Source organism: Phytophthora sojae (assembly GCF_000149755.1).
Source record: "Phytophthora sojae unplaced genomic scaffold PHYSOscaffold_11, whole genome shotgun sequence".
In the NCBI taxonomy this organism is placed as follows: Eukaryota; Oomycota; class Peronosporomycetes; order Peronosporales; family Peronosporaceae; genus Phytophthora; species Phytophthora sojae.
Genome location: NW_009258125.1, coordinates 1,296,373 through 1,324,061, shown reverse-complemented (window position 1 = coordinate 1,324,061; position 27,689 = coordinate 1,296,373). Strand labels below are relative to the sequence as shown.

Genomic DNA, 27,689 nt, shown 5'->3' with positions numbered 1-27,689 from the left:
CATCCACTCCAGGACACGAGCCATGAATAATTGTCGCCACTCCTCCGCTTCGAGGGAAAGCAGTAGTCTGCGACTCGAAAAATAATAGTACTTCACTTGCGACGAGATGATGTTGTGCCCACCTGTCCGCACTCCATGTACATTCCAAGTCAATATTTTACATGACTGGCCGACGTCAACTCCCATGACCATCTTAGTTGTCAGTGCTCGCCATTACACTGGGCGACAGGCAATCCAAAGTCACTGAAAGCAATTCCTCCGGCAGTCGTTCGCTGTTGCGCAAGTTTTCAATGCGCCCCAGCACACCACAGTTGGGTACCAGCTCAAGCAGCTTTTCTAGCAGTTGCTGCCCTAAGGCAGATCGTAGCAGCCGAAGGATTGTAGCATCAGATAGCATCTTCACATGGGCGTGTGGAATTCCGTCTTCAGCATCGACAACAAGAGACTTCAATCATTCATTAGATCCAAATATGAACGGGCATGTGCTCATGACCAGCAACTCAAAGGAGCTGAGCAAGCGGAAAATTTCCCACTGGTTTTTCACTTGGTCAGGCTGACCATCCAGTGCTCCACCCAGCCACTTCATGTAGGTTGTGCGAGTTTTCCCCAACGGCAGTTGAGATGCCTCCACGCGTTCGTGGAAGGCCATCTTGGCGTTGTGCATGTTGGCGGCAAGGATGCGATCTAGCAGGTGGATATCGGCGAGCTCACAGAAGTTAACGCCTCCATCGTTTAGGTCACTGCATATCACTGTCGACCACGCAGTAGGGAACGTTCGCATGGATTCAACCACTTTATCCATGTTTTTCGTATCACTTAGTAGATTATCCACCAAGTCGAGGTGTTGCATGTTTTGGGTCATCCGATCTTCACGCTGCTCAAGCTGGGCTTCAGTGGCGTCGACGAGAACGGCATCTTCCGCTGCAGCTTTCAGCTTGTCGGGCTTGTTTAAATCGCAGAGCGACGTTTCGTAGGTTGAGGTTCTTGCGAAGGCGTCGGACGACTTATCATCGGTACCATCAGAAACCCTGGAGTCATGTCTGAGGGAGCATCCGGTTGGAAATCGTCAAACTCGCAGTCGACAGTGTCGAGCTCCGCGAACGGTTTCTTGTCCGCGAACGAGCGTTCAATTCTCTTGAAGCCCGTTTCAAGATGGCGTGCCATGTCCACATCTTCATCGCTTGATGCTGAGATCATCTCCGTGTCCATTTCCCCACCTTGATAGTCATCGATCGCAGAAGGTGTGGACTGGTCGCAGTTATCTTCAGGCTCTCCGAGCAGGGCGGCGTTTCGTCGGTCCCGCTGAGCTTGTCAGCGCTGGTGTAGCCGCATCTTGACGGCGAGCGTTTGTGCCCGAGCTGCCACCCGGCGCATGTGACTGGGCTTTGGTTCGTGTCGTGTTGCGTTCGCGAGTTAATGCATACGGCAAGGTGACCGCATACGCGGATTTCTTGTACCCTCGGGCACAATCCTTGAGGACCTATCCGCCACTAGATGCGCAGGCCAGTCTGAACTCCCCCTGTGCGTACCTACAATAGTCGAATTCCTAATAATCTGTCCTAAATATAAAGCAGGCTCATGAGATGCCCTTGGGTCGTACGGGTCACACTACCGAAGTATAACCAAATGATGTTTTGTACCTTCCTATTCAGTATCAAACGGTCTTAATTCGTGCACTTGATCGGTCGGCTGGAAGTACAGATTCCATCTTACTCAGTTAGCGATCGCCTTACTGCATGATCACCATTAACGTTGTCCAGCTGATTGAATTCATGTTGAGCAGGTTGGGTTTTATTATGGACGATGATATGGTGGATAAGATAATCAGTAAGCGTTGGTTTGAGTGATATTTTAGTTTTTTTTTTCGGCTACTGTCAGGTAGTTAAATAAGCTATGTACTGATATATTGGCTTGCTGAATGCTCGAGCACGATTTAGCCTGGTACTGTGGGTGATATTTAACGATGCCCACCCGGAAATTTGTTGCAATCGATTCAGCGGCCAACGGTGGCAACGCCAAAGCCACTTATAATGATTCGGAAAGTGTTTATTTACTACTGTAGCATGGAAACCAGGACTAAGCAAAAGACTATACATTGATTTACGGTTGAAAGAGGTCGAAAGCTACGAGATGCGGCACGAGATCCCTTGCTGTTACGTCAAGCCTCTTTCCTGTCTTCATTTATGGCGGCGACGGATGACTCGGACATGCAAGTTCTAGTTGATCAGCATGTTGCAACGTTGGGAACACGCGCGCTGTCTACCAGTGCTCGCTGCGCTTGCTCGTGGCATCGGTCCCCGTGCTGCCTATACCGTTTTCCATATTATAAACTCCAAGCCCGGTCATTTTAATAAAATCTGATGCAAACCCGGCACTTCGTGCATATATTTTTGAAACCAATTTGGTAAAAGTATGAGTGTGTATAGGATACTTGGCGGTGCTGAGAAGCGAAGATACAACATTTTTCGAAGCAATGCCCCTCTAGCAACCGGGGCGGGATCCCGTCGGCATGTTGTTGGAGCGAAAAAAAATCCGATGGATGTCGCTTGAGTGGCGGATAAGCTATCTATCACAGGTATATATACTTGATTAAAGGGTATGCAAAATAATAGGTAATTTGACTTAATCTCAACCGGATGGGTCAACATAGCAGCATAATTTGATTAGATCGCAGGCTATCCAGTATAACAGGTATTTTAGCTATAAACATCAGCAGCGCTCAAACCCATATTTAGCAGGTATTTGATGTGAGAATAATGGCACCTCAGTGGCCTTCACCCATGGACTCTGGATAAAATCCAGAGAACTGGTATTTACCAGTAATAATCTCAGCGAAACATGTTCAAATCGCAAGTTAATCTTGTATGCGAACCCGACTTGGAGCCATTTCTGTTAATAAGGCTTCAGAAATCAATCGATGAACATTACAGTAGCAGGATAACGTTACTGGCAAGAATGAATAGTTGCTAAATAAATCGTTTGCTGACAGTCGACTAAGTCGAGTTCTTGAACTACGTTAAGAAGATACTGAGGACGAGCTTTTGGCCTCAAAACTGAACAAAATTAAATGCTCTGGGTCGGATCAAAACCGTGGTATCCACTCACAAACTATTGAGCTAAGCTAGCTAGATATACAGAGAGAGAGAGAGAGAGAGAGAGAGAGAGAGAGAGAGAGAGAGAGAGAGAGTTAAAGCTACTGCAGATCGTCAAAAGCACGAAACGTTTTGGTAGCTCACTGCTCGAAACCATTCCTGAGATTTCACATGCGTAATCGATATATTGGTACATCGAAACTTAGCCGGAAGCTAAGGGTACTCAAGTTGAAGTGCACCCGGATAGATACCGATATTCGCAGATAGATTCACAAAGTGATGTATGTACACCCTACAGCTATCCAGGACTCTATAGTTTCTCGTTAAACGTAAATAGAGGACCTCTTACCCCCCCCCCCCCCAAAAAAAAAGTGATGTATGTAGTCCACATCAATTTCACACGGAAAGAGAAGTGCTCATTCCCCATACAGGGCTAAAGCACGCAACCCTGCTGCTATGAATTTTGATGCCACTATCGTATTGAGTGGGGGAAGTATCTAAGTATCCAGAGAGTGACTGGAGCGCAGCATGTGCGGCGCACCGAAGTCGCTTGCAATGCAGATTAGACAAGTCTAGACGAGCTATCGCAGCACCCGCGAAGCCTTAGTAGTCAATCGTCAGAGTTTCGCAAAATGAGCTCATCCAACAGGCAGATAGATCGCTCTCTCTTTTTATTTTAATTTGCGCAACTCATCGCATCGTCTACATTCGAACCAGAGCTCGTTATGGTACAGAATCCCACCTATAATAACATGCAGTTATCCAAATCTGCAGTGAAGATATTATTAACACCCTCCGAGTCCGCTGAAGCATACTTTATCGCTGGGCAACGCTTGGCAATATCTCGTGCTATCATGTCTGCTAGCTTGAGCTACGTAAGCTGTACGCCTCAAGTGTTGAAAGCTTAGTGCATCGTCTCACATTAGACACGCTCGCCAAACATGGAACGGCAGCATAGTGTAGTCGTGAAATCCTTAGCACAAAAATGAATTATAGCATCATAGCATTTAGTGGTAACCTTAGGTTTTAGTGTGAAAGTTAGCAAACAACCGCTGAGATGCAGAGTAATACTTGTAGCCATTCAAAGCTTTTAGATGTACTTGTTTAGGTTAACATTTCCCCTATTTTAGATAGAATATACCCGGTTTCGGTAAGTTACAAAAAATTTCTGCCGGCCAAGCACAGCTCTTCGACCTGTGAACAATAGATGGGACAGGCATTGGTCTTGCGCCATGTTACCTTTCGGTGCTGCGGCGGCGTGCCCTCCTCAACAAACCTCCATTGTGCAACGCTGCCGGTGTGCAAATACTGTACCGGTAAGTAGAGGGCCTCAGCGCGTACGTGATCTCCTTGCCAAGGAGACACCCGAGGAGCCCTTGGTCACCAAGGGCCGGGGCTGCATCAAGCACCAACTTGGTGCTTGATGCAGCCCCTTTCATTGAAGTTTCCTATGGGATTGTGACTATCACGAGTGTACAGTACAGTCTGAAGTTTGAACCTCGTCTCATAGATGCGGGTCCCGTACACCGAAAGATGCCTACGCTGTAGGCCCTACAGTGCAGATTTCGACGCTTGATGCAGGCACCAAGAACACTAAATGGCCATCGCTGTTTTCAGAGGTCGATTGACTCGATGAAATGATTGCCGCGTAGAGCGTCACTACTCCCCGAGTCAACTCCAAGTGCGTTGGGGGGGGGGGTCTTCAACTTGTTCAGAAACGTGCTTTCCGTGCCGTCCCGACTGGTGAGAGGGTTCTCAGTTGATTCAATCCCGCATGTATTTAGTCTATGCACTCCACAAACGGATGAATGCCACCATAATCGATCTTTGCAATCGATGCGTTCCCTTGCGATATGTACATGTATTGTAATACATGTACTCGGCTGTACGAGGACCTTCGTATACAGTATCTATGTACATGACAAAGGCCTATCGCCGAAGGGATCTTTAGGCGCTGGATTCCAGCTTGGGTCCTTTGCCTCCATAATCCATACCAACTGCAACGACTAACAAAAGCCTCCACGCCAGCCGCTGCTATTCGACCGCTGGAGAAGCTAATGGCAGCATGAAGCCTTCCGTCGATGAAGCGCGGCAGGAACGGCGTGATGAGACTTAGGGACCCCGGAAGCGCTGGTCTCGTCACAATCACTTATTTTGTTAGTTTTATCACGTCTTCGGATGTGCTTGTACAGGGCTTCAGATGGATCAGGGTAGATTTAGTCGCCTCGAGCACAGAGGGACGATCCAGATCGCTAGTATAGACGACATGAATGCTTAAAGGTCTGCTCCAATAAGATCCCTTGGAGGCGATAAACACAACTTTGGACGCCAATCCGTAAATTCCCACATGCGAAAAAGAAATGATGACACGGCGGAAGGTACAGTACAGTACCAGGACAAGAAGTTACATCAGCATTGGCACGGGAACAGGATACATGTACAGTATTCCCAAGTAAGAAGTGCAGGGGCTGCAAACGGGAAAATCTTCGATAATACGTTCGCATCCAGCGTACCAAACAGATGGACAGAGCTGTGACCTTTCTCTTGTTGTGTACCTACTCAGCAGGAAATTTCGGCATAAGGAGACCCGCCGTTGAAGCCGTCGAACGCATTGCGCAAGAGGGCTACTGTTGTAGGTTAGCCTTGTCAACAAGACAAGAGTATCGTCCCACCTCCACCATAATATGTATGGCCATTGCTGCGCTCAGAGCTCGATAGACTCGTGGAAATGAGTGCCACGTAGAGCGTCACTGTTCCCCGCGTCAGCTTAAATTGCGTGGACGGGAGAAAGGTGCTTAGTGCCGACTGGTCACCAGTCTGGTGAGAGGGTTCTCAGTTGATTCAATCCCGCATCTTAAGTCTAACCTAAAAAAAGTTCCCGCTTACTTTCCGTAAATTATCCGGGGGTAAGTCTTACCGGTAAGGGTAAGTGTGAACACTTGCTAAGAGACATCAGAGCGGCGGAGAAGAGAGTGGAGGAGCAATGGAGAGCGTACTGTAAGGAAGTGGACGCCACGGGCACGAGCGAGCTCGGCCGCGACGCCAATTGGCGGTGTTGCAGCTGGTGCAGGAGTGGGACGTGCATCCAGCGGACAGCGTGGTCGACAGGATCGGCAACACTGGACCCCGGCCCCTCAGGCAGCACGAGTACTGCGAGCTCGACATGTGAGCTCACTTCCGATTTGGACGGCTAGCGAGCAGCCGGACAAGTCAGCAACAGCGCGCTCGGGTGAGACGAACGGACGAAATGTGGACGAAGCGTGGCTAGACGCCACCACGGACTCGGTGGATGGCTACACGGCAGTGGACGACGGCGGAGTGACGAACGAGGAAGCACGTGGCTTCCAAGTCTCTCGACGGCTGCGACGAGTCGGGTAGGCACGAGTGGGCGTACACCCGAGTGGCTAGAGACGGCGAGAAGATCGGAACTCAGTTCGTGCACGGCATGAAGACGTGCATTGTAGTTAGACGGTAGCAGATATCGCGACTAGTTCATCTAAATAAAATAGGTGCGGCTGTCAGTCGGACACCCACCGGTGCGGTGTCATACGTTTTGACATCGACGGCCAGACGGACTTCAGACCGCATCAGCACGGTCGCGACCAACCCCGAGCGTGTGGGGCTAAACACGTTGCAGTACCAACAAAGTCGAAGGAAGAAATATGTGACTTCAGGGTGCTTATGCTGCACCTTCGTGCTGAAACCGGTGATTGCGGAATTTAATGGATACCACAGCGACGAGAATATGGTCGAAGTGGTGAAGGACATGGTGGTTGAAAATACTCGCGTCTCTCAGTTGTCACTGGGGCTATCGATTAATCGCAAGCTCAGATCTGATGAAACCGCGTCGAAGCAGCTAATGGGCCAGCTGATGGCTCATGCATTTCGGAGTGCGTCGGGCGGTGCAAGTAGGCCTGGGTCGGACCCACTTCGGATAGGCACAGTCCACTTGGAATGTCCGTATTACTTGAAGGAGTTTGAGATTAAGGCGATATAATAGCAGTCAACCAGACGTCGAAGAAGCCATCCATGCGCTTGCAAATGGGCCATGATGATCTTGCTGGTAGCAGACACTGGTGGAGATGGCTAGCTTACGGCCTCTTTTCTAAGAGAGCGCGCGCGTTGTCGTCATTGGAGGATCTGTCGCTGATTTCTATCGGGAGAATCGCTGAGGAGGATGTGGAGGCATTTTCGGCCATCTTAAACTCGTGAGCACCCTGAAGAAGATCTCTACGGTTGCCCCCGTGGGGAGCTTGATGAACGAATTGCGGTGCTGAAGGCAGGATCTCCAGTTTACTATCGTTTCAATAATCGAGGCCAACGGCGAAGAGATGCCTGCTCCTTCACGTTCGAGGCTGACGTTGCCTCTGTCCGGACTTTCAGTGACGACGGAGTGTATGATGATGATGATGAGGTATATTGGACAACTGGGTAACTTCCGAGTCCTAACAACCCTACTGCCGTGGTTTTACCCTTGGCCGATTCTCACTACTTACGTCTTCGTTTGCTGTTCTTCGGGGTCTGCCAGCAGAACCTGCGCGTCTCCCCTTCTATTAGACCATTCCACGAGGCCTTCTTGCAGAAGCTGCGGCATTCTGGGGAATGTCAAGATGAGGTACTCTGGTGTTGGTTCCAGCGTCTGCCCAGACTCCACCGCTGCAGTTGCCAGACTACACGAACCCTGGTTTGCCGCTTTGGAGGTTTGCATCCATGACTCAACTCGGACCTTGTCAGCCATGTGTCTGCATTTAAAAAACCAACCCCGTAGCCGAGCAGCCTGGGGGGGGAGTACGAGTATTCAGCGTCCTTATCACGAGATCATTATCTCCGGCAACATGAATTCCTTTGACTCCTAGTCTGTCAGCTGCACCGAGGAGACGAAAAAGTGCCACGAAACTCGCTAGGTTGAATTTACACATTGGGGAAGGGAAGACTAGACTAGTAGCCCAAATTACGCTGTGCGGGTCGGCACAAAGTATTCCACTGCCGCCTCCAATATTGGGAGAACCTCTAGCGCAACCATGGGCGAATCCCACGACCGGGGGCCGCGTCACCAGCGTTGATGTTGGCAGCTGGAGCGCATTCTTCAGTAGCTCTCCATGGATGAATTTTGTGACTTGCTACTGTGCGTACGTTTCCCGTGTCGAAGGCGTATCCATAGTAACTTGCGTATAGCTACGCCGCAGTTTTGCTTTTAGCTGAGAGAGAAGGAGGTGCTGGTCAAACTTCGTGGTTGTCTCTGAGTACAAGACAGTTACTCGGAACCGCCAGATAAAGCTGATTACACTGGCAACACCTGCTCTCCAATACGAATTCGCGACTTCAAAAGAGAAGCTAGTCGCGTCTCGGTCAAATCGATGTTTTGCCCATCTTTCGACGTGGGCTCTAATTCGTTCCGGCGGCAACCTGAGTTTCAGGGAAAAAATCTAAGTTTCCGTTCCAAATTCACGTCCTCCATGTGCAGACCTCCAGCCTTCAAGAAAACTACCCCAGCCAGCTTCGCGATTGTACACGACCAGAAAATGTGGCTGGGTGTACTTGCTAACCCTGTGCAGATTTCGTGGGGGCAGGCCATAGAATTAGAAGCCTCATTCCACCCTCCACAGCGGTGGAGTTTTAATCTACTCGTCAATCTGCGCCGTGGAGCTCAAGCCGGCTGGAGTGCCAATCAGCGGGCAGTCCGGCGATAGAGCCGGCTGACCCAGCGGTCCGGCCAATCAGAGTGCGCCGGTGAGCATCGGGAGCGCTCTGATTGGCCACGACTGGACGACGGCGGCTCCCTTGTGGAGCCAGTCGTTCCTGGCGACCGGGGCTCCGGTGGACGGCGTGCACCTGGCCGGTGTGCTCGCATGCCACGGCCGGGCAGCTCGGGGGTGGCACCGCGGACCAAGCTGGTTTTCTGCGTCGCTGCGTGCGGCGGCATATTGCGGCGGTTATACCGTCAGCCGGAAGGCGGGGCCCATGGGGGGGGGGGCCACGGGGGACGTGTTGTCCTCCGCGCCGTTTCCCTGTAGAAACCAGGCCACGGGTGATGCCGTGGTCCCACCTGGAAGTTGATGCCTTACTGGCATGTGCGCGGTCCTGGCCGGTCACCGGGTCGCTGGGCGTGCATCGCGCAGCCCATCCTCAGTACCGCAGTGACGAGCGGAGACATGCTGTATGTCAACGTGGCCTGCGACACAAGGAGCTGGTCTGCGACGTGGGTGGGTGATACCGGCGAAATTCATGGTGCGGCGGGGCAGAAATTGCAGTGTTAAGGCAGCTATACGGAGCGCCTTGGGGAATCAACAGCGCTGCAGGGGCGCTTTACGATGGCCTGCAACATATACGGCAGCAAGGAACGCAGATCTGCTTGGACAAGTGCAGTGGAGAAGACTTCGGTTTTCGGGGAGGGGGAGGCGACGCCGATGGGGCGTAGGGACCGCGATGCTGCCCGTGTGGAATTTTGGCAGAAGTTGCATGGACCGTTTCAACTATGCGGCGGGCGGACGAGATGTATAGGCTCGGAAGCGACGGTGGTATCTAGCTCATTAACTTACTGCTGTAGGATAAAGTGGCTTATACAAACCTCACCATTTGAAACCGTGAAGTTTTAATCTATGCAGGACCTGCTGCTCATACGTGGTTGTTCCGATGATGTGACGAATTTGATCCCACGTCATGTTGTTTAATGCGGTTCCAATGATCTCATCTTCTGCAACCAGCTTTTCTTGGGCCCGCGTCAGGACTAGCCTCCCTTGCTCTGCTCGTGTGGCTGCTATCTTCTTCTTGTATTGTTTGGTTGTTAGTCTCCATCTCCGTTTTCCTGTCCAAGTTAGCGACATCCTCGTGATCCACTTATGAGGAGTACAAATCAGAGGTCCGAAAATACAGTACTATATTGAATTGAGTACGAGATTAGACCGTAATAAAAATTACAATTCAGCAAGGAGAAATAATAAAAGTTGCCGCAATATAAATATACTGCTCTTCAATTTGAGGCATTTCTACAGAAGAAATAAACCACTTTCTGTGCGTCATATGATTACAGAGTCGTTTAGAAACACTTTTTGGGGTGTTGCTTTAGAAAACTTTGCATGGTGGATGCTTAAAACAACCTACCGGTAGTAATATGTGAGGGAGATATATCTGGATCTTGCTATATATCGTAAATCTGGTGTAGTGGATTCCAGGGTTTCACCTTGGTATCACCGCAGTTAAGGGCTCGATAGCATGTCGCGGCGGTGACCCACGCGAGCCACAGGTAATGGGTTCACCGCATCATGACCAGTCAAGCTTCACACAGACACACTTCATAGTGTGTGCACCTGGTTACAGACTAAGCATTTTGTATGATCAACTGCTTCGCGGACCCACTTCGCTTTTTCTTCTACAATTGCCTCAAAGGCGTAATCACTATATCAAAACATTAAGCTCAAGTCCCTAGTGGATTGCCATCCGCTGCCGTCCCCTGATGTGATGTGTTCGGCAGGATTCACTACATCTGGGCGTCATTGATGTTCTGACTTGCGTACATATTGGTTTCTAAAGATGTTGATTGCCCATTATGGTTTTTACTACGCCTTAATCGTTGCGTATGTAGACCTAGCTATCATTTTATGACGTACTTTGCTATGTTTGGCGCCGTGCAACCTTTTTTCATATTAATTGTCAATAATTGGTACAATACTGTATTGTATTGGAATCGTAGATCTCCAATAATAAAAATTAGTATTGCAAAACCCAATTATTTATTGGATCGCTATTATTATTTCGGACCTCTGGTACAAATTGTGCGGTGAGGCTGGCTGCCGATGACCTTGGCAATCGCGCCTTCTAAACATTGCTGTCCAATCGGGATGGGGTTTGTGTCACTGCGCGGAACGAGTGCAGTTCCCGGCTTGTGCGTGAGCACAAACTTCCAGCACCCTTTTGCATCATGTTTGACGTGCATGCTTTGAGACGGGGTTGGCGCTCGAAGCAATCCTGGGAATGCCGAGAGTAGCGACAACGCTACTCGCGAAACTGCGTCGCTTGCTTGGATGGTATTGGGTATTGAAACTTGGCTGAGCACCATTCCACTACTCCAGGTTTGATCCATCTGGGTGTAGCTATCTCCCCGACTCGTCGGAGATCAACTCAAAATTTCCTGCTCGGGGGACTGAATCTCGTATTTTCACACAGATACCTTACGTCATAGACGCGAGAGTCTAGAACACCGTCGATTATAAATTCCCATGCTCATTGCTTAATAATTTCCCCAAGTCTGCCACGGGGCCCTCGAGCAGCGAGGATAAATCACATTCTAGGCCTCCATTTTTCCACCTCGTACGAACCCCGTGACTGAGCTTACATTGATTGCGTAGATTTTCTCGCGCAAGCTCGACACCGTTCGAACTGGATGACGTGCACGCATACTGGAACCAAGTCTCTCCTGAAGCGCGAAGTGATACGCGCTTTCCACGCAGGTAATTGCTTAGGTCTTGGTACCACATGCGAGAAGATCTCCGTACCATCTTCAGCTTGCACCTGGCGGAGGATGTCGCCCGCGTGCTTGATTGTGGTATTCGTTGTGAGCGCCCACGCTTCAACCGTTTTAGCGCCAAGTGCCAACAGCTCTGTCACCACGTTTGGCATGGATAATCCACCTTGGTTTTGGGGGAAGTTCAGCCACTTTGCACTGCAACCAGCCTGCTATAGGAGTTGAAGGCATCGCAAAAGAACTTTTCTACACGAAGTTTTTAATCCGGGCACTTGCTTCCTTGATTAATTCTGTCGATGGCCAAGCATGCCAGGCGCAACGAAGGCAATCTTCGGCAAGATTAGGGCATTAGCGAGCTTGACCCTATCCAGGACAGAATTACTAGCAAGGATCAATCGGCTAGTGAGCGATTCGAAGGCTCTGGACCACGCTGTCTTGAGATCACCCGTCCAGTGACCTAGGTACCGACATTCGGTATCCGTTGGAATTGGTTGTTCGATTGGTGGCCGTGTCTGTGTAGCATCTTCCGCTGCTCCAAGTGGCAACGCTACCGACTTGCCAATGTTGACGTGTAATCCAGAATAGTTAGAGACTTTATTCACCACTTCCAAGACCACGTGTTGTTTATCTCCATTCTCCACGTACACTGCCGTATCATCGGCGTATCCAGCCATTTTCAACTTCGTGACACCATCTACGCCCTGCAGGGAAATACCTTCAAACTCAAGACAGGCCTCTAACATATCGTACAGAACATCGAGAGTAATGATGAAAAGGATAGGGGCCAGGGGGCATCCCTGCCTTATTCCGCTTGTAACTTGAATAGGCTTAGAGGGGTATCCATTGGCCAGGAACGTTGCGGTCGTGTTGGCGTGGAGCTGCTTCAGCATGGTCAGCATTTTGGGCGGGCACCCTTTCGCTTCCAGCAATGCAAACATGAATTCCCTGTCAATTGAGTCGTAGGCCTTTTCGAAATCAAGCAGCAGTGCTTGGGCAGTGCTTCGAGGATCTCTGGAACGCTCCGACGCCGTTGCTGCCTCCTGTAAGTCAATTGCAGTATGAATTATGCGCCCTGGTACAAAGCCACACTGGTTTGGGTGGACCAGTTCCGCGACGCATGACCTCATACGCTGTGTGTAAATTTTCATGAGTACCTTGTAGTCACTATTTAGAAGCGATATCGACCGGAAGTCAAGCGGGTGTGTTGCCTGCGGCTTTTTCGCGATACTGAATATGTAGGTCTCGTTGAACGAAGTGGGGAACACTCCTGATTGAAGCCACATATTGGCAAAGCGGGTCATAATGGGTACAAGTTTATCCTCAAAGTCTCGGTAGAACGAGTTCCCAGCCTGTCCGGCCCCGCTGCCTTGCCACGCTTGCATCGCTTGAGCGCTTCTCGAACCTCGAACTCCGTCATTTCGTCATCCAGCCACCCCAGGTCAATCCGGCTCCAGTTCTGCCGTACTTCATCAATCAGCTCAGCTGGTTTGCAGCCTATCGCAGCCCCTCCATTAAGAATTGGCCTCCAATTTCCGGCCAGTATGTCCATTGAGAGACGACGGAGTGTGTGAGCTCGTCAATGTCACGATCCCTGGGTTTGCCAAGTCCAACGCAGCGATCTGGTTTTTGCTGAGTCTACCGAGGAGGAGCCCAGTGCATCGGTCGTGCCTTCGCTTCACATTAGGCTCGAAAAGTTTGATCCATACGAGGCTGACGGTTTGCCTCAATTCATCGCTGTTGTGGGGCCTCCCCTGAAATTTTTGGCGCTTAACGATGCCAGGGGCGAGATAGACGAGAACTGGATTATAAGAAGCTGTCCAAACCTAGAGGAGATCGCGATGTATGGAGGATACGGGGTGGATATGCGGCTTAACTTCAGCGAGCATCACGCGAACGGCTTACCTCTGCCTGATCTCACGTGCGACTGGCATGATGTTGCAGCTCTGCCAACCCAGTTTGGGGATTCGAACAACCCACTGGCAAAGTGCGCGCGTCGAATGCGAGTGCGTTTGGTGTATCTACTGAATGCATGGATGCTTCCCGACCGCCAAGACTTTGATAATCTTTTGAGTGGCCTTCTGCGAATGCTCGAAGCAAACCAAACTCTGGAGTATCTCGACATCATCACGCCAGTACGTCATTCAAGTGAGCTGTTGCCTCATTTCAAAAACACCACTTGAAGCCTATCAAACGTGCGCTCATTCTCCCACTTGAGAGCAAATTGGCGTTCCTGAGTGTGCTCACTCCTCGCCACATGACTACCAAGGCAAGCAAAACGCGGAAGCGTCGTGCTTTGCAAACAATCCGAGGATACTACCAGCTGGACCAGCACGTGCTCTCCAAGTTTTTGCAGTTCGCTGCACCTCGACTTTTGCGGGAGGTGTACCTTCATGGTTCACACGATGATGGGCCGACGGGAGAGTTGTTTGACATTCCCATATAGTCTGCACTGTTGGGCACGATGCAAGTGCGAAATGAAGGAATGGTCGATGACTGGACAGGGTGTCGTAGATTTCAGCCAGAATTAATGAATGTCCGTTATGCCTAGTGAACGTGAAGCTACGGTCGGTGCGCGTATCTCTTCGTCCCAACCATGTGCAGACCGTGAAGTTTCAAGAAATATAAGGGCTTCGTCGAGTGGTGGAAGCTGGACAATGAAGAAAAACCACTTCGAAGTGTGTTTTCTTCATTTTTGTTCGTACTATAATAGCGCTGTTGCTATTTCGATGACTGGAAGTGCCAGCTTGCCGTTTAGGGTCTTGAGATGCTTCACCGAGAGAGAAATTGTTTTACGTGAATTGATAAGACCAGAAAGTTTCTGACAGTGGTTATAGGGATGAAGTCAAAGTTCTGGAAGATCAAGCATGTTAGCTGACAGATGCATAACCTTATTAAAGTTGCTGATAAAAGCACTCGCTGCCTGGCAGGGTCAAGTGAGCCGATTCCTTAGTCGAACAAGCAATTCTTTGATGCCTCTCAATAGGTCTTGCCCCAGTGTCCTTTGCTCTCCAAGGTGGGTTTTTACCGCTCTGCGATGGCGATCCTTGGTTCGCCTGCACTCTCGGTTATCTGTCGCCTCGAGGAGTATACACCTCAGTATACATGATTACGTTTCATAGCCAAAGTGTAACTGATTACATGTGTCGCTTGGTATAACCATCTGAGAACGCGATGGAGCAGCGCTGGGACTTCCTCGCTCCATGGACGGAGGTGCTACGCACTCACATCAAGTACTGTTGGCCTAAGTCGGATGAAGCCATATGGGCCTTCAAGCGACGCTCCCTGGAAGTTTACCCCCCTGCGCGGTTCAAAGACAGTACGACACGTAACTACGAGCGAAGTCTCAGCGAAGCAGCGGAAAACGATTTCCAGGCCACGATCCAGAAGTTTAGAGAAGCTTTGGCTCTACTGGCTGCTGTGGTGCACGTGGACCAATCCGCGTGGAGATACTTGCTGGGGCACCAGTGTGGCGTGGACCTCGGCGTGGAAGGAGAAGAAATATTCGAAGAAGAAATCGCTGTTCTATTCCAACTTTACATGATCAAAGGGGATACACGCTACAGTTTCCCCCAAAACCTGGAACAAGACCTCGTTCGGTGGTTTGGAGTCTACCAACGGACCGAAGCTAGGCAAGAATATCTGGACGCGTTACAGAAGATTTCAGATCTGGCTGGTAATTTACCGCTAGACAAGCCTCGTGTTGACATCAAAGTCCCGGCGCGACTGCTTTCGCTGAGACGAGTGACCCCTCGGATGGGGTGAGGGCGCTGCAAGCCATTTGGAACGCGGAAAAACTGGTCACAGCGGAGTGGGAGATATACGACTGGAACATGGAGAATAAAGTTGAGTCTGGATCGCTGCGCTGCACTTTCGTGATGGAGCCGATGATTTTGGACTTTGGAGAGAGGGGGACGCCCTTTGAGTACGTCGAGTTGGTGATTGCATTGGTGCAGGAGAATGTGTGGTTCTCTCAAGTTTCCTTGTGGATGGGCCAGCTGGGCATGCTGTTTGAAGTCAAGGGAACTTCGAAGCTGACTTTCGGAGAGCTAATGATGACCCTCTTCAACACTCCGCAGCAACCGTATCCGATGAATAGGATCTTCGCCTCGGACGGCAAAGCTGAACGTGAATCGTCTCCACTTCAGCTTGGTACGATTGATTTGGACTGTGACCACGCCCTGCGCTGTCGTGATTTCCAGTCCATGTGCTCAGCTATTGTGGCCAACCAAACGGCCAAAAATGTATCTATGCATCTGTGTATCAGCACGAAGTACGCTACCAATAGTGGCGAAAGCTGGAAGTGGCTGGCCTATGCCTTCTTCTCCAAGCGAGCTCGTGAATACTCTTCGCTCGAATGTTTGGCTTTCACTTCCGTGGACAGCATGACCGTCGAGGACATGGAAGCTTTCAGCGCTATCGTAGCATCGTAGCATCGGAGCATCCAGAGGAGGATCTGTGTGGGACTTCCAGAGGCCGAGTGGAAGAACGAGAAGCGACACTGAAAGCCTACAGTGAGATTCATTGGGATCTTGACGACCAAGGTCAACCATGGACGGATTCCATTCCGATATCACTGGACAAGCCTATTCCATCCGTTCGAACATTCAGCGACGATGGAGAGAGTACGCTGGTGAATGTGATGATTCCTGGCTTTGGGTGGTGCCAAGTTCAACGAAGCGACCTCGTGTTCGCGCACACAACCTCAGTGAGAGCGAGCTCGCGTGGAGTAACATCACTTACGCTTTCATTCCCGTGCCCGTGCGAAGTTGACCATGAGGGGCTTCCAAAGTTTTTAGCAGCGGTCGGTCGTCCGTTAAGGTTTCTCTCACTGAAAGAAGACAGTCTGCAACTGGATGACCGCGTGATTTTCCAGTGTTGCCCGAACTTGGACGAGTTCGCTCTATGCAGACACCGGGTTGAGGCGCGACTCAGCTTTTGCGACTATCGGGCAACTCACCAAGGACTGCCAGAGTTGGGCTGTGACTGGGACGATGTTCGTGTCTTGTTGACAAGACTAACCGACAACAGTAGCCCACTCGCACAATGCGTTCGACGGCTTCGACAGCATCTCTACATTTGGATGGGTGACTGGGACAGAGAAAATGGGGCTAACGAAGCAACTCCTCAGGACGCGATTAACGTGATACACCAAATGCTGGAGATAAACAAAAGCCTGGAGTACTTCGACGCAGTCGCTCCGATGGGCTACCTCGGTGATGTGTCTGGCTTAAGAAAACATCATCTCAAGCCCATGATGCGATTGTTGAAGCTGCCGATTGACGCTAAAGTTGCGCTACTGAGTGTGATTTTCCCGCAGTATGCAAAGGAGTCAAGCAGGAAGAGGAAACATGAAGAAAATATTTCACTCTCTTCGTTGGGTAGGTTGGATGAGAATGTGCTGTCGAAGATTTTCCTGTTTGCAGCCCCTCCGCTTCTTCGTCGAGTCTATACCTTCAAACCAACTCGCGACACATGGGAATACTCTGTTCCCGTGCCGATTTGAATTCACACCAATTCCAGTGAAACTTCTCGTCGTAGCATTATAGTGTACCTACCGCTGTGTTATCAATTATTTTTTCACTTGTGAAAATCCACGGATTGGCGTTTAACTGTGTATATCGCCCCCTTCATCCAGGCCACGGGATCTTATTGGAGCAGGCCTTCAAGCAACTATTATTGGAGCAGGCCTTCAAGCAACTAATATCATCTACTCTAGCGGCCTGGCTTCGTTTTGCTGTGGCCAAGGCAACGTGCCTGCAACGATCCAACTGAAGCTCTTTGAATTTGAAGACGTGAAAGCTAACAAAAAGAAGTGGTTTTGAGTAGTAGGCCAGCACCTAAGGTTCATGAAGCCGTACCTGTCGTGCTTCATCGATGGGTGGCCTTGATGTTGGCATTCGGTTTCTCCAGCCGCTGAGTACTGGACCAGTGTTCTGTCGGATTTGATGGCATAACCGCTGGGTGGAGGTCTTTTGCTGGTCGTTGCAGTTGGTCAAGCTTACCAAGACAGAGGATTATGCGGCCATTCATCCGATTGTGGAGTGCATACTTCGGGAACTTCAAGCCCGCGTACTCGAACTTGTCGCGGGCGGTGGGCAGATAAACCTCCAGGCGACGACGGCCGATGTCCCAGACTTCCTCCTCGCGCTCGGGCCAGCGGTAGCTGATCCGGTTCCGCAGCACCGAGCACCGAGCACCACGGGGATAGCAACCCCCAGCGGTGCTGCCGTGTCATTATTGCCGATTTTTTTTTTGACTGGATAAAACACCAAAATGATTATCTGGTGAATGTTGATTGAATGTTACGCCAATGAGTAAAAATAAATTATCCAATAATTATTTTACAAATATTAATAAATTACCCAATAATTTTAGGGCCCGCCATGCTTACTTCTGTAAGTATTGAACCACGGAGCTAAGAATTGCTAATGCTCCTTCGGACTCGCCTCGTCGCAAAATGGCTTTATTTTGGTTCCCACACTAACTGCATTTTAACACTCTCTTCGTTTTACAGTCTGAAATGATGGGTACGTCTGCTGGGTTCCCGCTATTCACTGCCGTCGCTCTGGTCTGCCGCGAGTGTTTACCGTCCCGGCGCGGTGATCTTCCTCATGTTGCTCGCAGCATCGACGAGTTCGTGGACGTTGTCTCGCTCCAGTGGACAGTGGCTACGGGCTACGCGCACACGCCAAGTCTGCGCCTGGTAAAGTTTCTGAGTGCGCGAGAGCAAGCCAACATGGATACAAGCTACAAGTGGTCCATTCTCAATGACGCAGCGGCATCGGCTGCTGCGCAAGGAGACTTGGAGACGTTAAAATGGCTCGCGGAGTACTATTGTCCTAACCGCTTCCTTACCAAGACAGTCAGTGCAGCAGCAGCTGGAGGACACCTGGGCATCTTGAAATGGCTACATTCCCACCACCGGGATCTCGGATATTGGGGCGGCATGGAGATGGGTGGAGCGACCTGGAAGCAGGATGTTGAAGCTGTAGAGTGGCTGAAAGCTAATGCCGCACCCCATCAAGAGTGCGCTGCCAAGTTGATGCTCGTGGCTGCGGCGCAAGGAGATCAGGGCCTGGTGGAATGGATACACAGGTTGTATGGAGTCAGTGCTGACGGCGCCAAGAGGACGGCGCAGGACAAGTATCACTGGGAGTTAGCACAGTGGGTTGTCATGAATTGTGAGCTGGAGGATCGCTCCGTGAACTTCGATCGCGCTGCAGGAGATGGTTGCCTGTGGTTTTTGAAGTGGGCGGTGCAAGATGGGTACGCTCGGCCAGGAGATCGAACGGTGGGGGTAGCAGCCGATCACGGTCGAATGGAGATCGTGCAGTGGTTGCATGACGACTTGGGTGAGCGTCGTATGGGTGCTGCGTTTGAGAAGGCTGCCCAGAACGGAGATCTGGCGATGTTGAAATGGCTACATGAAAATAACTGTCAAGGTTGCACTACTGCAGCAATGGATGGCGCTGCGAGGAAGGGTTTCCTGGAAGTGGTGCAATGGTTGCACTCCAATCGAAGTGAAGGCTGCACAAAAGCCGCCATGGATCGAGCAGCGCAGAACGGGCACTTGGACGTGGTGTCATGGCTACACGAAGATCGCACGGAGGGATGTACTACTCAAACCATGGACAAAGCTGCGAGCTTTGGGTTTCTGGAAATTGTGCAATGGCTACACGTTCATCGTAGTGAAGGATGCACTTTTGCAGCGATGGATAGTGCTGCGGAGAGTGGCCATTTGGATGTAGTCAAGTGGCTGAGTGCGAACAGAACGGAGAATTGCACGACGACCGCGATGGATACATCTGCAGCCAGAGGCAACCTTGAGATGGTAAGATGGCTACACTACAACCGGACTGAAGGCTGCTCTGTTGCTGCCATGGATCGAGCAGCAGCGAATGGACACCTTGACGTCGTCAAGTTTCTCCACGAGAACCGAAGAGAGGGCTGTACCAACGCAGCAATGCATCGCGCTGCCGTCGGTGGCTTCCTAGAAGTGGTGAAATATCTTCATGAAACCCGAAGCGAAGGATGCACAGCTGCGACGATCGACATGGCTGCATCTCGAGGCCAACTGGAGGTTGTAAAGTTCCTACACATAAATCGAAATGAAGGATGCAGCACCGAAGCGATGGATTCAGCAGCAGGGAGGGGTTATCTCGACGTTGTGAAGTTTTTACACTATGAACGTACGGAAGGCTGCACGACGCGCGCAATGGATAGCGCGTGCAGCGCCGGCCATCTCGAAGTTGTCCGATGGCTTCACACACATCGAAGCGAGGGCTGCAGCCCCGCGGCAATCAAAGACGCTGTGTCTCGCGGCAACTTTGAGATTGTCATGTTTCTGTATGCAGAGCGGCCACAAGACTTTCGGTTTCCTTCAGCGTGCATCTTGTCGACTTCTCGCCTGGAAATCATGGAGTGGCTGCTTCTCCACTGCCAGCATGAGCTCGGAGGCTGCGAGTTTCTAGCAGATCGATCAAATTGGCATTTCAACGAGTGGCTTCGAGCGAGAGGGTTCCGCTTTGTCAGTCAGAGTGATTCCTTGGTTTGCTGGAAGTGGCGGGTCACGAGTGGTGGTGCTGCCTAGAGACTACAATACATGCGTGTGACGTACACTGGATTTACAGCGTATTAATAACTATGCATTAACATTTACGGACTACTTCTTGAAGTATGAGAGTAGCCGAGTAACCCCGCTGCCACGCGTAGCGTAACCTGGTTATTTCGTGACGGTGGAGGGGCTTGAGCAACGGTGGGAGTTCCTGAGGCGGTGGACGGACGTACTACGCGGGCGAATCGTCTACAGGGCCCCGGAGGATGGCGAGGGTGACTGGGCGGACAAGCGACGCTTCCTCGCAGTGTACGCTCCAGTGCACAATGTGGCAGGGAAAAAGCTGGATGCCAAGAAGCAGGAGTTTCAGGAGGCTTTGGCGCTGTTGGCTGCTGTGGGCCACGTGGATAATGACGCGTGAAGATTTTTGCTCAAGCATCACTGTGACGTGGATCTAGGGGTGGAGGGCGATGAAATTTTCGAGGAAAATATTCCTGTTCGGTTCCAGCTTTATCTGCTCAAGAGGGGGACGGAATGCGCGTACTTAAGTATCCCAAAAAGTTAAACGACGGCCTCGTCCGGGTACATTGCAGCGAGCAGATGCAAGCGAGGGGTTTCTGGAAACATTGCAGCGAATTGCAGATCTTGCTGGTAATTTACCGAAGGACAAGCCTGGCGTGGACGTGGTGATCCCCGTAAAAGTGTAATTTTCGGCACCAGAGATTAATCAAGACCAAGATCTGAAGCCGCGAGATCTGAAGCCGCTGGAGAATATTTGGACTGCTGAATTGAAGGTGCACGAGGAGTGGGAGACGTTTACTGGAACTACGAGGGACGTCGACGTTCAGCCAGGGTCGCTGTGTAAATTTTGGAGAATCTCGTATTACACATCGCATGGTGGACTTGGTGATGAGTATGATGCTGTCCAACCCTCTCGTACCTGTGCATTTCAGTTTGATCGACAGCCTTCGAGAAGATGCGTTTGCGGCAACACTCAAGTTCGGGAGATTGATGTGGTGCATCTTCGACAACGAGCGTCGTCCTCGCCAACGTGCCTACACGGGCTACCACGTGGATACTCCATCGAGTGATACATCCCCACCACAAACACTCGGCTCGGTCGACCTGCATTGTGATTTCAATACTAGTAGCACGTTTGAGGCGATGTGTTCGGCTATATGCTCGGCTATGGTGACGAACCAGAGCACCAAAAAACTTTGCATGTACATCTCGATGCCAGCCGATAGGATCAATAATGCTGAATGCGTACGCAAATGGAAATGGCTCACTTACGCCTTTTTCTCGAATCGAGCTCGCCAGTCCTCAGCACTCGAGTCGCTAGTACTTGCTTTCCATGACAGTTTGGCGGTCGAATACGCCGAAGCCTTTGCGTCGATCTTGACATCGGACCACCCAGACGAAGATCTTTGCGGCTGTCCAAGTCCCACATAGAGATGCAACCCTGATGGAAGGAAGCCCCGTTTACTGGCGGCTTACGAGCAGTGGTCAGGCGAGCGAGGGCGTTGAGCCGCTGTTTTTGACCACGCCATGCTCAGTTTGGCCTTTTACGGGGGTAGCGAACTGGTCAACGCAGTGGTTCCGGGCTTTGGGGGATGTCTGGTCAAACGTAGTGATCTCGTGCTTTCTGAAACAAAAACGACGCCAACAGCTGCTCATGGCGGCATCTGCTCGCTGTTCCTGGAGTTTAACGACGCTTTCATTTTTCATTTCAAGGTTGAGGTTAGATTGAGTTCATTTATCCTAACTAAGATAACGACCGACGCATCCACCGTCAACACCGAGCTCATATCTCCCGATGCCCCGCCGAATAGTTGAAACGGTCTACTCGACTTCCGTCGATTTGGTACCGCGGACAGCGAACGCGGTCCCGCTGCTCCTTCAGCAGCGCCTGCCCTCCGAAGCTTGAGTTCTCCACTGCATTTTCCTGGACCGACTTGCGTTCCTTCTTCCCAATGTGTTGCAGGCCACCAGCGAGCGCCCCAGCAGCGCTTTATGCGGCGACGTGTCGTCACCTTCCCCGAGTCAGCCGTATCTGGGTCTCTGCCACTGCGATTTTCTTCGCCCCGCCGCGCCATGAGTGCACCATGAGAGGACCACCCCGTCGCAGCCAGCTCCATGTAGCGCAGGCCACGTTGACTGACAGCATGCTCCCGCGCGTCACTACGAGTGCTGTGGAGGGTGTGCGCACGTTGGAGTGCCGCACACCCGACGATCTGGTGACCTGCCAGTATCGCACGCAACCTTTGTAGGCTATGACTACCAGGAGGGCCCACGGCGTCACCCGTGGCCTGGTTTGTAATGGGAAACGGCGCGATGGGCTACATGTAGACCACCGTGGACCCCCCACAGGCCCCGCCTTCCGGCTGACGGTCAAAAGACCGCCGCAATACGCCGCCGCACGCAGCGACGTAGAAATCCAGCTTGGTCCGCGGCTTCACCCCCGAGCTGCCCAGCCGTAGGTGCATGCCTTTCGCTGGAGCTCCGGTCGCCAGGAACGACTGGCTCTGCTCACCGGCGCGCTCTGATTGGCCGGACCGCTGGGTCAGCTGGCTACTGCCTGCTGATTGGTCCTCCCGGCGACTTGAGCTCCACGGCGCAGATCGACGAGTGAAGTTTAACGACGCTGAGTGGACGAATCTCGATGGACTGACTACCCCTTCTTCTAGCTTCTGTTGGGATGTCATTGAAGTCCTTGACGCTGAGTTTTCCGGGGCAAATCGCCACCAACGTGGTTTTGCGATGCTGCCCGAACCTAGAGGAGCTGGCTATCTACACTGAAAGTGTCAAGGTGCGCCTCGATTTTAGCAGCTACCACGCGAGCAAACAGTCTCTTCCAGCGCTGGACTGTAACTGGAATGACGTTGGCGCAGTTGTGCAAAGCTTAATTCACCGATTGCGAAATGTGCTCGACGTCTGCGGCTCAACTTACTACGCCATTGGCGCCCTATCGAAGACGTAGAGGTCGAAAAACTCTCGAAGATGCTGGAGGTGAACCATTACCTCGAATGCGTTGACGTGGTTGCACTGCCCAGTGAATCTACGGATATCCATCGACTGAGGAAGTATCATCATACTCGCGTTAGCCGAGCTCTTAAACTCGCGACAGAGTCGAAGGTTGCACTCCTGAGTGTGTTTTCATCCTCCGATCCGTTGAACTCGTTGGGAAGCAAAAGGAGGCGTCCGAAGTCAGGGTCTGTCGCAACATCAAACTGCAGGCTGGATGCACATGTGCTGTCCAATGTCTTCGTGTTTGCTGCTACTCCCGTACTCCGTCAAGTATACGTCCGCTTGCCGAGGGATGAAGATGACGAATACCAGCCCGAAGTACACATTTGATGGCTTTCCGCCCTTTTCGTGGAGAGACTATGAAAAATTAAACGCCAAGAGTTTCGACAAGTGCTGTCTAAATGCCACTTTCTCCGCCAGCGCTGTAGATGTAGTAGCGCTGTATAAGAACGTAGCGGCATTTTGCCAGGCTATAGTCACGTTATGATAACAAATAACGGGATGTAGCCATTGTCCAGATTTTATTTTTTCCACCACACGTCAAAATCTGCGCCCACTCCTGGATTATTGGCCCCCTGGTGCGATGCTCAAGAACCGAGTCACGCGCACGGGCCCGAGTGCGGTCGGTTACTACGCATCGAACTGCCTATGCGGAATACCGCCGAAGAGGAAGACTTCCGACCAAAATTCCAGAAAGTAAGGGAGGCCATGGCACTGCTGGCTGCTAGCGAGCGTGGATCGTGCGGCGTGGAGGTATTTGCTGGAGAAAAAAGTGTCTCGTGGAGTTTGGCGTCGATGGGGAACCGGCGTACGAGGAGAAAACTCCAGTTCAGTTTGTGGTAGTCCTGGACCACCAGAGCCAAATCAACCGTATCCGTGACTTGTGTGACGTCGCGACGCACGAATTCGACTTGGTTTTCTTCTTTGGGGTGCACCAGCGGCTCCACCCCACAGCTGAATATCTGGAGACCTTAAGGGAAATTGCTGCTATTGACCAACATTTATAGGGGGTTGACTTGGAGGCTCATGTGTGGGTGAAACTTTCTGTTTCCATGGAGAGCGAGAGCCCGGAGAATGGCGATGCACATTTGTTATGGAGCCGATGATGGCAAGATTGGGTACCCTCGGTCTGAACATGGGCCCAACACTTGCAGTTTTGCTAGACCGGAACATTTGGCTGTCTCTGCTGGACCTTTGTTTGGATGACTATTCCATTCCCTATGAGGAATCTTACGGCCAGCTTCTTTCAAGTGTGTTTAGCAGTACGCGCCGACCCCCAGACACCGCATACACGAACCACCGTTTTGGTGTTGGCCTCACAGATATATACGATACTTCTCCGCTCCAGCTGGGCGAGATTGACAAATTGTGTGGCTCCGACCTGCTGCTTCGTGATGTTGGAGCGTTGTGTTCTACCGTTGTACAAACGCAGATGACAAGGCAGCTATCGCTAGACTTGTCCACGGAAAGAGGAGACCACGGAAACAACTCCAAGTGGTGGGTATGGCTCGCTTACGCTCTCTTTTCGAAGCGAGCTCGAGCGCTCTCGTCTGTGGAGTCGGTGGACTTGATCATTTCTAGCATGACTGTGTCGGACATGTCAGCGTTTACATTCATTCTGGCGTCCGATCACCCGGAAGAAGACTTGTTTGATTCGACACCTGGTCCAGCGAAAGCGAGAGATGCAACACTAAAAGGTGGTTCACGTATTCGATGTGTGCTGGGTGATCTAAGCGATTCAACCAATGTTCGAACCATCACGGTGGACGACCCAGTACCATTCATTCGGACCTTTAGCGACGATGGCAAGAGCACGAGGGTTGACGCTATCGTTCCTGGATACGGCCGATGTCTAGTGCGACGGCGCGACTTGGTGTGCGACGATGAAATCAGCAGCAGAGACAACACGGTTGATAGCGGTGGAGGAGTGACCTCTCTCAGACTCCGATTCGACAAGAATCCCCTGTTAGTTACGGACGGTTTGACTCTCTTCTTTGGTGCTATTGGGTCTTCGCTCAAACGGTTAATGTTGAATGCACCGAGAGATGACTTATCATCAATTATCAAGTGTTGCGCAAGTCTAGAGGAGTTGTCATTGTCTGGAGGAGTAGTAGATGCTCGACTGAATTTCTGCTGCTTTTACGCGAATGGAGAACCTTTACCAGAACTGGGATTCCACTTCGGCTATTGCGGCGGTTCTTGCAGATAACGACAGCCCCCTTCACGCCGGGTACGAGCTCGCATAAATCATTCAGGAGACCTCGAGCATCACGTTACAGCCGATTTGGGGACAAGTACCTGGCATATCGCGAAGTGGTTGTCCACCCTTGCTACGAGCACTATCTGCCAATGTTCAGGCGCCACCATCTCAAACCGATCTGGCGCGCGGTTGAACCGTTACCGCGTGGGAGAAAAATCGCGCTCCTCAGTACGGCAACTGAACCAGAAATGAGCATCAAACGACGAACCGGAGCAAAACTGACGAAGCCGCTGAACCAGCACGTGCTAACAAATATTTTCGAGTTTGCAGCGGAGCCTGTGCTCCGAGAAGTCTACTTTCGCATTTCACGCCGTATCATGGACGAGCTTCTCTACGATGATGAGCCCGTCTAGATAACTATTTGGTTTTGTTGCAGATGTATGCACGACCAGACGTGATGCTTCAATGCGTTTGTTTTCTAAAAGTTTTTGTTTGTTTGTTTTGGTTCACTAAATCATAACCTCCAAGACATCCAGTACAGCAAAAACCGTTAACTTAGTTAGTCCCGGTGCTGCGGTATTTGGATGATGGGCAGCAAGTATTGACTGCCATGCTGCGGTGTTGTTACTGGCTTGGCCGCACCACGTCGGTGTTTACTGAGGCGCTGAGATTGTCAGAAACGTTATTGGGGCTTACTGTGTTGAGGGGTGGAGAGCACGGCATGCCGTTAAATATCTACTGTAAATGAAGAAAAAGTGCCCTAGGCGTTGTTGTCTTATATAATATGCAAGCATCGAAGGCGCATAGCAAAAATACAAACTGATCATTGAAGTAGCGCGTTGTAGCAGGCAAATGCGCTCGAGTCGGACCTCCTGCGTCCTAAACAACGTCAATGTTGCTGGGTGGAACAGGACATTACTACTGACAACACTTGTAGCTCAGTGCTTATTCGTGACCACAGGAACCCTTGGACACTGTCTGTGGCGTAAAATGCTGGTGCTCATCAGTACCAACAAATTGCTGTGGCATGGATGAACTGTGGCTCGCGCAATACAAGAGGGGCCACACCTGTTGTGCTATCGTTGCGCAGGCATGTATTTTATTCCTCATAATAAATTGTATCGTAACTTTTGCTCTTGGGTATGTATTTTATGCGTTACCGTTGCCGTGTTATCGTTGAATGTACATGTATCTGTCCCAGCGCTCAGCTTTCCTATGATCTGGAAGCACGTTTTATTTTCAGTTGTTGATGCTGGCTATCATTACTTCAGGAAAACTGTCCGTCTAGATTACTGCATCCCATACATGTACAAATATCGACTGGTCGCTTATAGTATACCATACAAATGACAGATTTCGGTTCTATAATGAAACCAAGTCAAACGAATCGGCCCTTAATTGGCAAGGGCTGTCGCTGTTGTTCAGTAACCCATACTGCGTTTATTTCAGTGGGCTACAAGGTACTGAATAGCCAATCAACTCAGCAAAATCACAAGCTTTTCATCGATACCCTAGTTGTGTACTCCTTTCCAAAATTGGCCCGAGATTGGCCATTTCCCTTACATACAGCATTAGGACAGGTTGAACGTAGCATGTACTTCTATATAGTTCTATGAGGCTCTATGTGTAGATAGTTTGCTTCCCAAGAAAAACAATAAAAACAGATCGACCTGTACCAGATAAATGCAGAGTCAAAGGTTTGCCTTAGTTTTGCATCTATAATTGACCGTTGTTGTTGATGCATGTAGCACAGGCACAGTGCCATCGTGCCAAGCTGCAATAAAACGGCGGGTTCCAAGCGCTAGTCTCACCGGGTAATGAATTCTACAGCTTCAACAGGCTGCATCAGCATTGAAACTCGCGAATCGGGGAAAAAACTTCTCGTCAGGTACTTTTGGTTCGTCTGTAGCAACAAAGTCACCTCGATGCAAATTTAGCGTTTTGAAATTGTGTACGCTCGGCTCATCTCGAGATCGAACATTTGGTGCATAACCTAGAGTCAAAAACAAAATACGCGGTTCGATTTCCATCTCACTAAACTCCGATCCAGAGGAGCTCCACACGCTGCCTTGCTGGTGGGAACTCACAAAGAGTTTGGTCTCATTCAAAGTGGGAATCGCTTGCGCTAGTTCCGCTAAGCCACATGAGCGTAGAAAGCATCGAGGCATGTACTGCTGTGCTTGAAGCTGATCATCCTAAAGAGATTCTCCTCAATTGTCCACGCGGTGTCGCCGAAGGCGACCCCACCATAGGATATTGCGGGGCCGCAGGGCCCGCCCCGACCTCTGTATTACTAACCTGACATTGATAGTAGTGCAGCGAGCCGACGAGGCGAGCGGAACGGGGGCGCGTACA

The 27,689-nt window shown here is 50.8% G+C and overlaps 8 protein-coding genes across 8 annotated transcripts; 6 read left to right on the top strand and 2 right to left on the bottom strand.

Annotated features, from left to right (window-relative positions):
* Positions 1–193: 193 nt before the first annotated feature.
* PHYSODRAFT_306250 (hypothetical protein) lies at positions 194–1,209 on the bottom strand (the record flags this gene model as incomplete). Its single annotated transcript, XM_009538122.1, has 3 exons — positions 194–445; positions 494–983; positions 1,028–1,209. The coding sequence occupies 3 exons, from the start codon at positions 1,207–1,209 to the stop codon at positions 194–196; spliced, it is 924 nt and encodes a 307-aa protein (XP_009536417.1).
* Positions 1,210–6,075: 4,866 nt separating this feature from the next.
* On the top strand, positions 6,076–7,304 carry PHYSODRAFT_340057 (hypothetical protein; the record flags this gene model as incomplete). The annotated part of the gene is made up of 6 exons (XM_009538121.1): positions 6,076–6,084; positions 6,154–6,257; positions 6,287–6,410; positions 6,463–6,563; positions 6,663–7,000; positions 7,096–7,304. The coding sequence occupies 6 exons, from the start codon at positions 6,076–6,078 to the stop codon at positions 7,302–7,304; spliced, it is 885 nt and encodes a 294-aa protein (XP_009536416.1).
* A 4,533-nt stretch (positions 7,305–11,837) lies between these two features.
* PHYSODRAFT_306249 (hypothetical protein) lies at positions 11,838–12,227 on the bottom strand (the record flags this gene model as incomplete). Its single annotated transcript, XM_009538120.1, has 1 exon — positions 11,838–12,227. The coding sequence occupies one exon, from the start codon at positions 12,225–12,227 to the stop codon at positions 11,838–11,840; it is 390 nt and encodes a 129-aa protein (XP_009536415.1).
* Positions 12,228–13,094: 867 nt separating this feature from the next.
* Positions 13,095–13,996, top strand: PHYSODRAFT_306248 (hypothetical protein; the record flags this gene model as incomplete). Its single annotated transcript, XM_009538119.1, has 3 exons — positions 13,095–13,116; positions 13,159–13,685; positions 13,736–13,996. The coding sequence occupies 3 exons, from the start codon at positions 13,095–13,097 to the stop codon at positions 13,994–13,996; spliced, it is 810 nt and encodes a 269-aa protein (XP_009536414.1).
* Positions 13,997–14,724: 728 nt separating this feature from the next.
* Positions 14,725–17,056, top strand: PHYSODRAFT_306247 (hypothetical protein; the record flags this gene model as incomplete). The annotated part of the gene is made up of 3 exons (XM_009538118.1): positions 14,725–15,264; positions 15,291–15,979; positions 16,024–17,056. 3 exons carry the CDS (start codon positions 14,725–14,727, stop codon positions 17,054–17,056), a joined length of 2,262 nt encoding a protein of 753 aa, XP_009536413.1.
* A 1,020-nt stretch (positions 17,057–18,076) lies between these two features.
* Positions 18,077–20,143, top strand: PHYSODRAFT_527511 (hypothetical protein; the record flags this gene model as incomplete). Its single annotated transcript, XM_009538117.1, has 1 exon — positions 18,077–20,143. One exon carries the CDS (start codon positions 18,077–18,079, stop codon positions 20,141–20,143), a length of 2,067 nt encoding a protein of 688 aa, XP_009536412.1.
* Positions 20,144–21,016: 873 nt separating this feature from the next.
* Positions 21,017–21,559, top strand: PHYSODRAFT_306245 (hypothetical protein; the record flags this gene model as incomplete). The annotated part of the gene is made up of 1 exon (XM_009538116.1): positions 21,017–21,559. One exon carries the CDS (start codon positions 21,017–21,019, stop codon positions 21,557–21,559), a length of 543 nt encoding a protein of 180 aa, XP_009536411.1.
* A 2,710-nt stretch (positions 21,560–24,269) lies between these two features.
* PHYSODRAFT_306244 (hypothetical protein) lies at positions 24,270–25,747 on the top strand (the record flags this gene model as incomplete). Its single annotated transcript, XM_009538115.1, has 3 exons — positions 24,270–25,244; positions 25,300–25,364; positions 25,414–25,747. 3 exons carry the CDS (start codon positions 24,270–24,272, stop codon positions 25,745–25,747), a joined length of 1,374 nt encoding a protein of 457 aa, XP_009536410.1.
* Positions 25,748–27,689: the final 1,942 nt, after the last annotated feature.